Consider the following 13,436-nt stretch of genomic DNA (forward strand, 5'->3'; position numbering starts at 1 on the left):
AATTTATCACATCATTTCATACTTACTCATTTATTTAACAAAAATTCTGCTAGGATATTGCAAATTTTCATAAACACAAAGTTGCCATGTACATCTTTGCACATAGATTTTTATATACTTGTCCAAGTTTATTCTTTGGTTAAAATTCTAGAATTGAAAATTCAAAGTCATGTGCTTTTAAAATTTTGTTGTACATTTTTTTTAAGTTTATTTATTCATTTTGAGAGAGAGAGAGAGGTTGTGCGTGAGTGGGGGAAGAACGGAGACAGAAAGAATTCCAAATAGGCTCCACGCACTGTCAGCACAGAGCCCCACTTGGGGCTTGATCTCACAAACTGTGAGTTCATGATCTGAGCCAAAATCAAGAATTGGACACTTCACTGACTGAGCCACCCATTTTAAATTTCCTTCCAGAGAGTTTTTACCAGTTTACATTCTTATTAGCTATATATGAAAGTGAACTTCCTCTCTGACAGCTGAAAATTTGTCTTATTGTCACTTGCCAAATGTCTTTTCATATATTTATTGCCAAATTTCAAATTTATTCTTTCTATAAAAGAATAGTTCATGATTTTTTATTGCAACTGAAGGAGCTTTTTATTTATTGAGGGTATTTATCTTTCCTTTGAATTATTTATTGCAAGGATTTTCTAAACTTTTTTTCTGCATGCATAATGTTTTAAAAAATAATTATGTAGTCATAGGTTTTAATGTTTCTTTAATTTTTCTACATCTAATGTCATAGACAAAGCCCTCCTCTATTTTAAAATTTAAAAAAATCTGCTTATATGTATTTTCTTGCCTTTATGTTTTAACCATTTAATTACATTTTGATATAAAATGGGAAGCAAAGACTTGCTTACATTTTTTTTTCAAATGCTGAACAAACTTCTGGTACTATTTATTGAACAATTTCTTGTTTCCTCATTGATTTTTAAATGACAGCTTAATCATAAATCTGTCTATACGTACTTCCATTGCTATGTCTGTCCCTTCTGGCAACAGTACTAAATTGTCTTAATTTACTTTGCTTAAAATATGTATATGTATATGTATATGTATATGTATATGTATATGTACGTATGTGTATGTGTGTATGTATGTGTATGTATGTGTGTATGTATATGTAGTAGGTTTTCTCGATTCATTTCTTTGTAAAAATTTTCTTAGCTATAATTATCATGCATTTAGTTTTCCAGATAAAATTTAGAATCATTTCAAGATTCCATGTTCTCCCTGTCCCCACCCATTTTTTTTCTATTTGGCATTTTGTTTGGATTTGCATTCGAAGTCTAATTTAATTTTGAATCACCAGATTAATTTTATGCAAGTACTTTTCTGCAAAATATTTGTGTGAAAAGATTAAAGTAACCAATTCCTTTTAAAATTGATATATGAGAGTATTTTGGTGTTTTGGAAGTGTTTGTGCTGCTGAATCTGAATCCTTTCATGATTTTTGTTAAACTGCCTTGTGAACTAGTTCAGAGAGTCAGTGTCATATGCTGAATATCTAAATATATTTATAATGAAGAATTTGAGAAAACATAATAAAATATATGCCTGTCCTATATCCTCAGAGAGAAAATAGAGTACAGATGGATATAAATGCTCTACAGTTACTATTAGGAAAGTTAAAAATCATAATCCTTTCCTAGCTCTGTAAAGCCAGTTGATTGCTTATTGTTAGAATATCATCTTGCCCATAAAGATTGAAGGCTCCTTATAAAACATGCGTGTGAATATTGAGTAAACTGAAAGGTTGAAGACTGGTTGGTTTGCCTGCAGAAGATTCTATAGAGTAAGTGAGTTCTGAATGGAGTTTCAAAAGAGGGGGCAGGTCACTGTGCAGGTCGAGGCTGGAGCTCTGAAGTTGACAGTGGCTGGAGATGATGGGAGAGAAGGTAGTGGGAGGAGGCTCCACACCATGTGACTCTCATTGTACTTAAGCCAACCTGAGGGGAGGATATGGGTGAAGAGGTTCTGTGTCCCCAGTGCCTAGAACAGTGACTGGTTCACAGTAAGTGCTCAGTGCACAGTAAGTGCCAAATGTGTGCAAGAGGAAAGAGAAGCCTGATTAGTAGACTGGAGCTAAATTGGCTGTGAAGTGGGTATTGGGAGGGGAGGGGAGTGTTTGTAAGCTCTGACAGGTTTTCTGTTGAGAGAACAGGGGCAGCTCAGGGCTTAAAAAGCCTAAATTCTGATAGCAGTATATGAACATTCTTGGTGGGCATGGGGTGATGGGGAGAGTAAAGGGTGAAGAGAGCATCTATAAAACTTCATGGCATTTTCACCATGGCAAAATAATTGAACTTTGGAGATACGTCCTAAAAAACACTATACTTTCATCTTAGAAAATGGGTCAACAAACTATGGCCTGGAGCCAAATCTGGCCCACAGCCATCCTTATAAATAAAGTTTTATTGGAACACAGCCTCACCTGTTCATTTACATATTATGCATGGCTGATTTAGTGCTACAACAGCAGAGTTGAGTAGTTGAAACAGAGACCATATGGCTAGCAAAGACTAAAATGTTTTCTGTCTGGCCCTTTAAGAAAATTCTTAATGACCTTTATCTTAGAACAGTGTTCTTGGTATTTAGTGGTGGCATTCTGGAAGAGTTCACTGAATTAGAAGAGTTGAGACAAATTGGTGCATGAATAGTCTAAGAAAGTTTAGGTCATATCACTTCCTGTGAAGATAAGTGCCCCCAATTTTTATCCTGTGGAAGCTCAGTGTTGAAGTTGTTGCCTTGATTATGTTATTTCTAGCTCCAGTCTACTATGGCCATTTCCACTCAACTGCATTGAGCACCTACTATCTCTTGATGCTCTCTGACCCAACCTATTATCCACAGTTAAGAAATCAGAATCCCAGGGCTAAATATCATGTCAAGACTTCCCCACTATCTGCTAAGGAGAGTAATTTCAGCCAGCCATTTCAAGTTCTGCCAGCCTGTTTTATATGCCATGCTCCCCAGGGTAACTGTCTTCTTCAAAACTCTCCACAAGCCATCCCTCTTTTCCTCGCTGCGTCTTCGATCCTCTGTCTCCTGCAGTGTCTTTTCTACTAGAGGTGTGTGATACCACTGAATCTGTTCCCCCCCCAGGTAGTGTCTGCAGTACCCAAGCTGGATGAGCGGTAAAACATTTGAAAACATATCCGGAGCAGTCCCACCAGTTTTCAACCAAATGTCAACCATTATGTGTGCATTTAGATGAACGTACAACTAATTTCTTCACAGACTGTACAAATTCTGACTCTTCTAATCTATTTTAAAGGGCCACAAGAATAATTAGGAAGCAGCAGAAGTCTTGTGGAAAAGATGTGTTTAGTCTTTCACATATTACGAATTAAATTTTAGGTTTTGTTTTTTTTATGAAGCATTCAAGAGGTGGCTTTTTTCAAAACCACTTCAGAGGCACAGGAGGAGAGCTAAGGGCAAGACTGAATATAGAGGTGTAGGAGTTTTATGTCTGCTGGGATAGAGATGGGGACCTTATCTTCATGACAGTAACCACTATAATCATGCAGATATCGTTAGCAATCAATTTATGAATTAATTAATCCAGTTGGCATTTATTGAAAATATACTATGTACCCGGCCTACTGTGCTAGATGCCAGGAATACAGAGATGATTGAGGCTCACTTTCTGCCCTTGAGGAACGCCCAGACTAGCAAGGAGAAATCGGATGCATGAACACTTGCCATACAAGAGGAGAAATGTTACAGCAGATGAATGTTTTCAGATGAAGTAGAAGGAAAAGTCTAGAAGGAAGTGGGTTGAAATGCAAGAAGACTGAGTGGAAAAAGAAATAGCAATGAAATAGGAAAAAAAAAGGAATTTGAACTTCACTGGAAGAGACAATTGACTGCATTGTGGAAATCAAGGTCTGAAATGAATGGCAAGATTAAATAGGTGATGGGGATTAAGGAGTGCACTTGTGATGAGCACAGGGTGATGTATGGGCAGGTCGAATTACTCTGTTGTACACCTCAAACTAGTATTACACTACATGTTAACTAACTGGAATGAAAATAAAAACTTAACAAAATAAAGACTAATATAATTTTTTTTTTTAAAGAAATGAATGCCAAGGGGCTGGGTAGAGCAGAAGCAAGGGCAGTGGAAATTTCAGACTCGAGAAGTGACATTTCCATTGTTCAAGAGGACTTGTTTATAGCCTGACAGGTCCTCGTTCTTGGCCTGTTAAAAATAGGTAATACACATGTGTATTACTTACAGCCAATAATCTATCATGTTACATTCTGACTTACATAATGATGTTACATAATATATATTGTATTAATTTATAGTACGGTATTTTATATATACAACGTATATGACAATGCTCCTTCTCAACTAACAAAGGCTGAGCAAGTGATAGAAACTTTGCTGAGCACTTTATATTATCTAGGTTAATTCTTGCAATGGGTAGGTATAATAATACTATTCCTCCCAGACAAAGAACCTCAAGGCTATAGAGGTTAGGCAGATTGTCCAGGGTTATCCAGGGGAAGGTGGTACTCACACCCAAGTCTGTCCTCCCCTACTGAGTTAGAGGCTCCTCTGGAGGAAATTTGAGAGATGAACTTTTGGTGTTAAAAATGAACTGAAGAGAAACAGATTGACTCCTCCTAATGGTCGGAGTGAGAGCAAGAAAAACCAAGTGCATGCAATGGAGGGAGGAAGTGTGTGGAGTTGAGGACAAGCACAGGCTTTGAAGGCAAACATGACCGAATTCTCATCCTGGTTGTATTGCTTGCCAGCCACATGTCTATCCTTGGTCAGGCCATGTTCCCACTCTGAATGTCCCTGTGTGCACAATGGGGGTCGTATCTTCTGCCTTATTAGCATGGAAAGGATCTGCAGCCATGCTTGGCTCTTACCAGACACTCAGGTGTAATAGCTACTACTTATTCCTATTACCCTTATCACTACTCTTATTTCATATTCCCCCCCGCTCCTTCTCCTCCTCTGCTATCACTACCATTGCTACTATTATTATCAGCAGTAACAGTAATTGAAATGACTAATGGAATACATCTGTGCTAGAAAAAACGTTAAAAAAAAACCACGCAGAATAGTCGTTTAAGTCCTTGATTTGATTAATAGCAGTAGTTCTGCGTTCAATACTTAGTGAGCGTTTGCCATGGCAGGTCTCTATGCTAGGCACAATAGGGAGTTAACACTGAAGAAGCCATTCTCCCTTTTAACTCGCGTATAAATTTGTTTGGCCTTCGTGGCCACATATTCTTGATAAGCCATGTATTCAAGAGAGCACTTTGGGAGTAAACTGTTAATGTACATCAAAAGCAGACCCACGGGAAGGATGGGGCCATGGACAGCTTTGCAAGGATAGTCAGAACTTAAAGAATTGCACAGTGATTTGAAATTCCATTATGCATTCACGGCTTCTCCAGGTAACCTCAGTCTCCTCATGTCATGTGCTAGGCTTGTCTCCTCATTTACAAGTTCAGCTCGTTATCAGGATACTTCATTTTAGTAAATCTTTTACGTTGGCCATTAGACTTTGAGAACTATGTGAGGTGCTGGGTAAGCAGATGAATGAGACCCTAGATCCTGTCCTCCATGAGGACAGTCTCAACATAAAAATGTTTTTATAAATCCTTACTAGAGAGGATGTCATTTACAACAACCTTGAAATGGAACCTTCCCCATCCAATATGAAGAAGACTGGCATGTGACATTTTGATATTTTTTATTTTACTAAAATAGCAACCTGGCCAAATATACTTTTCAGCACATTTATTATAGCCACATGTTTATATTTATAGGAGAAGTGATGCTAATTCCCTGGTATGTTAACAGGTCTTATTCAAATTGTTCTATTTTTACTTTGGAACAAAATTGCTAAAGAGAAACATTTTAAGGCAAGTAGTGATTATAGCACACTTATCAAATTATATATTAAATAAACTTCCTGAACTGAGAAGGAGCATAAACTGAAAACAAGGCAGTTATCTTGAATTTTATATTGTTTATATAAGATTTCTTCAAATCCATTTTTATTGTAAGTTACTGATTGCTTTCCTGTTTTCTTTTGCTAAATTTCTACCTTCTCACTAACAAATAAAAATCCTCCTTTTAATCTGTAATAGATGACTTGGGATTCTAGAATGGATTTTCAGAAACCACCGAAAGACCTCCTCACTTTATTGTATACAATAAATAATGTATTTTTTTTTAATTCGAGAGGTGGTCAAATAGGTGAATGCATAAATCTCACCAACCCTTGGGCAGTTGTAATTTCCATTCCAAAATGCATGAGTTTTTTACTTGACTATTACTCTGCTATACATTAAGTAATGGTTACTATGGCAACCTTTGCATCACATTATAACATTTAAATATAAGGTGTTGTGTTTCTTTATAGGAAAAGACAATATACTTGAATTTTTAATGTTTGGTGAAATATAATCGCTGTGAAAATAAATAACTTTGTTCAAGGTCAATTGAATTCTTTGGGGATTATGCATATTCCTCACTCATTTATTTTTTTGTGATGTCATGGGGCAGTACAAATTTTTGAAAAATTATTCCTGATAAATATCATATAATATTCATTAAATGCCTGTAGTTGGCCTTGCAAACAGAAAAACAAAGTTGAACCTGTTTAAGGTATTTATCAGTGGCTATTGCAGTAGTAAGAATTTGAATTTATTTAGCATCACAATGATAAAATTTTATCAAATACGTTTTTTATTTTTGCGTATCTAGTTGTGCAATATTTAGTACGACTAGTTTTGGTCTCATGTATAGTTGAATTAACAGTAGCAGTTTGCTCACGCTTGCGAAAGCAAAATTAAATGAGCCATTGAAGTAATCCTTGTGGCAGTTCCAGGAAAATGGCCACTTAAGCTGAAATTATCAAGATTGATTGTTGGCCAGTTTCTTTATTCAATATGGATCAAAACTAGCCATTTCTTGTTGCCAGTGTAGTTCTAGGCCATGAGGCTGTCATCACTGTTTATGTGGACCCCAATATTTGACTTTTTTTTCATTTTTTTAATGATGATTTCTCTAAATTATTATCTCAGTGTATATTTTCTGAGAGTAGAAGACCTGACTGCCAATCAATCATTCACAACTTTTGAGGAATCATTTAAAGAGTCATCAGTGGATTGTAATATAAGACCATGAATTGGAGGGACATAGGATGGTAACTGTGTGGGAGTCCATCTCTAAAGGACATTTTACATATGTTGTTTCATCTGCTCCTGATAACTCTATATTAGAGCTTTCATTATTCCCTTTTTACAGAGGAGGAAAATAGGATTTAGAGCGGTTGTGTAACTAACCCCTAGTCACGATGCTTGTATGCTTCTGAGCTAGGGTGCATTCCCATCTGTTTGACCTCAGGGCCCTCCCTCTTTCCTTAAGAGGTTTTTGTTTGTTTGTTTGTTTGTTTGTTTGTTTTAAGTTTATTTATTTTGAGAGAGAGAGAGAGAGAAAGAGCAGGGGAGGGGCAGAGAGAGAGAGAGAGAGAGAAAGGTTGTGAGAGAGAATCCCAAGCAGACTCGTACTGTCAGCATGGAGCCTGACACCGGGCTCGATCTCACGACCGTGAGATCCTGACCTGAGCTGAAATCAAGAGATAATGACCTGAACTGTAATCAGGAGTTGGCCACTTAACCCACTGAACCATGCAGGCGCCCCGAGAGGTTTGGATTCTGCCTCTGACTTGTCACAATGGGCCTTGCATGTTCAGAGTAAGAATAAAAAGCATTGACCAGAAGTCCCTAAAAGAAAAATCTTTGCTAAATGATAATTTCAATAATTTACATTTCTCCACAGCACGATGACAATCTGTTAAGTCCCTGATTGTGCAAGTTATCCTTGCCATCTTATCCTTCTAACTTTCCAGAGTTCTATTTTGCTGAAACCAAGCATAAGACTGAACTCAAAATAAACTATGAAGGTGCATTCCCGGACCTTGCGCTCTCGGGAATAGAGACTGTCCAAAGACTGACCTTCAGTTTTGAGCTTTGAAGTTCAGAGGTGGACACAGGTGGAAATACTGTGTTCTTCATTGCCCTTCGCTGTGAGATATATTCTGGGTTGCGGAGTAAGTGCCAACAGCAGCAAAATTATCGCCCCCTCCTGCTACTAGAGTAAGTCAGCAATGGCCCTTCTGTGGTCAAAATGGCAAATTCAGCAGCAGCTATTCGACAGGGATTTGCAAAAACTTCCCCATGGCTGTTAGGAATCTTATTCAGCAGTGTCTTTGAAAATCCGATCCTGTGCAGAATTCACTATGGAGAAATGACCTCCGTTGCGATTTTTTTAAATGCGTTTTAAATATAATTGGTAATTTTGCTCAATGTATATTTTGCACTTAGTATTGCAAAGTCTATTAGGTACCCATACAAATATCCAGCATTCATAAGTTTTATAGTGGTTCAGAATTTTATTTCCATATTAACGTAAAGCCTTCCCAAATTCCTGGCTTTATAGAGTCAGTTCGCCATACAAAGCCACTATACATCACTTAGGTTTGTGATGAAAGAATGGAATTGCAGCTGTGTGAGTACTAGAATACCCAAACATGAATTAGACTCACAAGCATTTGGCAATAGTTCAGAAAAGGAGCTTAATCTGGTTTCATCTGAGACTGCTTTTCTCTGTTCTACAACATCCCCCCAAGATGTTGTGTCTGATATCGGATCACAACGTAATGGGAGTGACGCAAAATCAGAGAAAGCGCTAAGAAACCAGGGGCACATTTGCTTTTCCCCTGAGATTATTTTTTCTCCTGCTTCTGCTGCTGCTTCTTTTTCTTCTTCTTCTTCTTCTTCTTCTTCTTCTTCTTCTTCTTCTCTCTCTCTCTCTCCCCCCTCACCCGATTCCAACTCTGAAATTCAAGGTCATTCACCTATTAGATGAATTAATTATAAGCCAAAAAGCAGCATTCATCGTACTCTGATCTCACTCATATCTATAATTAAGGGTAAATATAATCTTCCTTTTTAGAAATGTACCACCCACCCATTACATTTAAAGTGCTGACTGAAAGGAAATAATAGTTCAGAGCAAGATGATTTTAGTTTAACAAGAAAAAAGTTGATAATTTAAGCTTGAAGCAGTTAGTTCTATTTTTGATTACCATTCAGTTATAAATCTAATTTGAGATATATGCTGCTTTTCTGTTACTCAAGTTTAATTCATGGTTTGCATTCTTGGTTGCATAAGCAAAGTTCAGTGGTTGATCAAGGATGTTAAAAAGCTCCCTCCCCCCCCCCCACCACAAGGGAATCGGGGCAGTGTTGAGAATGTGTTAGACTGAGACCCAGATCTGATATAAAACAAACAAAAAAAATTTAATGGAAAAAGGACCCTCACAGAATGTTGCATTTGGCATTTGAGTGGCTCTGGTGGGGAATAGCTTACTGCTGAAGAATCAGTTGTAGGGGTGTGGACCCCAAAATATTTAAGCCCAGTTCACAAAGTCAACACACACACACACACACACACACACACACACACACATATACACACACACACACACATATACACATATATATGCTGCATGTATATATATATAGAAGCATACACACACACACACACACACACGTATATATAATATTTGGTTACAGTATTTTAAGTCTTAAAATTGTTTGTCTTTGGAAGAAAGTAAGGACTGAATAAGGGGAAGGGCTCGTCTCCTCACATTGCAGACAGTTAAAGAAAATGGTAAACTATGGGTTTAAGATTTACAGGTTAGCTCAGTGAGATGCCACATCTTGCTTCCAGTGTTTCCTGGCAGACTCGGGCAGCTCTCGACTGGGACCCAGTATAACCGCAGAGCATGAACTTGCACAATGTGAAAAACCTGAAACCTTTGTAATCTTATTTAAAGCAAAGATGAATTTGCCCATTTTGAAAGCAGACTTTAGCTTTCAAACTTAACTTTTAAATTAAGCATTAATGTGTGTGTGTGTGTGTGTGTGTGTGTGTGTGTGCGCACGCGCGTGTGTGTGTATACCATGCAGGTGAATTCATGTGTAAATGAATGCCTATCCACTTTGTGCCATATTCAATTTACCTTGTTGAATTGAACGCCATTAACTTTCTAAGTTCATAAACTCAGGTTTTTTAGCCAGTGGAAAATTTTTTTTAATCTTTCTCATTGCTAAAGAGAGTTAAATGTGTGACGTAAAGGCCAAACAATAGTAAATGGTTATTGTTCATTTTACAAGTATACTCTACAATAAGAACACAATATTTTTATCTTAACTTTCCCTAGGGGGGTGATTAGGGCCCCCTTAAGTGTGAGGAAATGCTTATTTTTGTTGCTTTAGAAGAATGATTCTATTGTCTGAGAGAAAAAGAAAAAGGAACAAACAGGTCTAAAAAGAAAGAAACAGGAATGTGCTTTGTTTAAAAAAAAAAAAAAGGATTAGCATGAGCCACCAAATGTAAGTGCTATCTGGTCTTAGTTCTGTGTCACTATCCATAGTTCATGTGGCTGCGCATGCAAGTGTTAGGGGCATGGTTTATTTACAACTGGCCCGTGAAATGATTTTCTTTTACATTAACAACAGTAAGGTCAGCCACAGCCAGTTAGCGATCTTCTAGTTATCATTTTATATTTTTCACAGTTCTGTTGTGAATGCTGCTAAAACAGTACAGCAAGCTTGTTTGTTTTTATGTTGACCTATTGAATGCATCTAGTTTCTTGGGAGTGGAAACCTTTGCCACCAGGACCAACAAGAATTAAGCACTGGTTAAGCTCATTAGGAAGACAAGCAGGCATTTCAACCTATCTGCTCAGTCCTTGTTTGAGTATTTTGTATTATTTTAGGAAAAGAAAATGAAGGCAGAGGAGTAACGTCTGCCTAAGATACAAAGTTATCAATAATGTCCCCTTCAAGCTCCTCTTTTCATGAAAGGGAGGCTTATTTGTAAATTTACCAGACTGTGAGGAGGCTGTGATTTAAATCATTCACAGCTTTATCGATGGAAATTTCAAAGAAAACTTGGGCTTTAAATGTAGATTTTGTTACTAAGATATACCAAGAGTGAAATTGCAGGTTGAGATTCTAAAATTGTTGAATGCCACTTGTAAAATGATAAAGAAATCATTTGATGTTATGCTGGTTATAGATGTTATTCCTGGTTTATAGAAAACTATTACAAAGAGCTCTGTATTTTAGTTTGTCATTGGGTAGCATTTTGATATCCTAAGTTCGGAAGAGGCAGTAATTGAGCATGCGGATGACATATTTTTATCTGGCAAATGACCTGGTTTTATCTGGTATTTATGTGGCAAATATGAAGATACTCGCAATGAATTTTTGCTCAAAATGAGCTTCAAAACTAAAATCTCATCCTTAAAGTTTTATTCGAAAGTAATGTTGACTCTGTATCCCTTGGAAAAGTCTTAAACTGGAAACAGTGAAGGCAAACTTATCAGTAGCTGTTTAGTCCTTTATTACTCATCCAGCACTCACAAAAAATCCCTGGAACAGAGAGGTTCTCTTTATGATATTTAGCTATATGGCACTGGAAAGGGGAGGTTTGAATTTTTGATTTTCCAGCTTATGGGTCATATTTGACCAACTGCTTTCACTAGAAGACATGCCACTTTGTTGAGCTATTTAGGAATCAAAAAGACTGTCTTAATTTAAAACAAGGACTCTTTGTTTTAGTTGGTGACTGCCTTGTGAAATTTTTCAGTTCTCAGCGGGTTAACCAGGGAACAGGGGCAGAGTCATAATTGGCCTATTTAGAGTATTTTGCATGTGAATAGTGTGTTAGTGAAGCATCCCTAAGTCTGTTGTGAGTGACATGGTGATTAGAATTTAGATTAGGGAAAACACATTCTGTACTTTATCAAGGACAGTAATTAGTTCAGTCAGTAAAAGTTGATTACAAGTAACGATAAAGTTAGATTTTTAGTACTTAATTTTAAAATTTCTTTATTAAATAGTAAATTTGTTCTTAATATAAATGGTAGTATCTACACTTGTTTTCTTGCATATCAGACTAATTAACAGAACAATGTGTTCAATGCAGAGTATAATCAGGCGATTTATATATTATGGGTAAGTTTTTATGTAGTTTTTAGAAAATGTAATATTATTATATGATCTTTCGTGTGTCATCATTTTTGAAAGTTTAGTCATTTATCACACTGTGATAAGTTAATGATATTTGTGAAAGTTTTCTAGTGCTCAGGTAAATGTTTAATCTGTGGGGATGTATTTTAACTTCCAGTAGTCCTCAAGAGGGCATTCTAATTTGTTCCTGTTCGCTTAGAATGCCTACTATTTCTATGATTTTGGAAGTTAGCGTGAGATTTGAATTTGCTCCCGGTTCTGCTGGCATTTTCTCTTCTGTGGGTGCTGTGTAAATCCGTGGGGGATAATGCCGAGCCGATGCAGAGTCCTCAGTGGAGGGGAGCGTCCTACCCTCACCCCCAACGTGAGCAGTCGGGGGAAGTTGTGTGCGTCCGAAAAATCAGATTCTTCTGGAGTTCTTGCGAAGGAAGGGCATGAATAGTTCCCAGATATGAGCCTAAGTGTAGATGAAGAAAACATGACTCTTACACAAACGCCCTCTTCTTAAACAATCAAAATGTGAGTCGTCTTAGGATGAAAGTACTGTTTCAAGAGAATCACCTTCTATCTTCCTCTCAAAAGCAAAGAATTTGAAAAATCACAAACTTCGTGCTAGCTTCTTAGACTGCTTTTCTTTCTCTTTTTGTTTGGTTGTGTTTTAATTGTTGCTGCTCGGCAGATGCTGTTTTCTTTATTGCCGTGGTTTAAGTACTAACAATCAGTTGGGGGGTGGTGAATGTGAAAAACTAACCTTCTATGTTTGTTTTCCCTTTTGAACCTTTTAGCAGAGTCTCCTTGGAGGTGACATGGATATGGGCAACCCAGGAACCCTGTCGCCCACCAAACCTGGTTCCCAGTATTATCAGTATTCTAGCAATAACCCCCGAAGGAGGCCTCTTCACAGTAGTGCCCTGGGTAAGGTATTCCTCTGTTTGAATGCCTGAGTGATTAGTAGTAGTCTTTTTCTTTCTTCCTCTCTTTTTTGATGCCATCCTTCTCACCCTATTCTCACCCCACCCCCCAAAACCATAAAATTTTGCTCAAATGTCAGGCTCGTGACCACCCCTCCCCAGTAGTACATTGGATGGGTATGTTAACAACTTCTAGTAGCAAGAGAACTATTTTGGTGTATGCTTATTTCTTGTTTTCTCTTGGCTGCCCATATAAGGAAACTTAAAAAAAAAATCAAAGCTTAAAAAAAGTTAAATATCTTGATTTTTATGAAAAAGGCAGAATTCGATTTCTGCCAGAATAAAATATGATAGCAGTACTGACATTTTGCTAAGGTAATGATTTAAGAAAATCTGGTCTAATCTAAATGGCTTCGTGGTTTAATCTGTTTTAGTTAGGGA

The 13,436-nt window shown here is 37.2% G+C and overlaps 1 protein-coding gene across 1 annotated transcript in view; it reads left to right on the plus strand.

The window, feature by feature from the left end:
• Nucleotides 1-13,436, plus strand: part of TCF4 (transcription factor 4) — a 350,509-nt gene that overhangs the window by 214,419 nt on the left and 122,654 nt on the right. Inside the window, exon 7 of the mRNA XM_047086297.1 lies at nt 12,870-12,999. Coding sequence (XP_046942253.1) covers nt 12,870-12,999 — 130 coding nt within the window. The remainder of the gene's footprint in view (nt 1-12,869; nt 13,000-13,436) is intronic.

Source organism: Lynx rufus, unplaced genomic scaffold (assembly GCF_022079265.1).
Source record: "Lynx rufus isolate CCGP_SWC_20201006 ecotype Redwood Valley unplaced genomic scaffold, mLynRuf1.p SCAF_20, whole genome shotgun sequence".
NCBI lineage: Eukaryota > Metazoa > Chordata > Mammalia > Carnivora > Felidae > Lynx > Lynx rufus.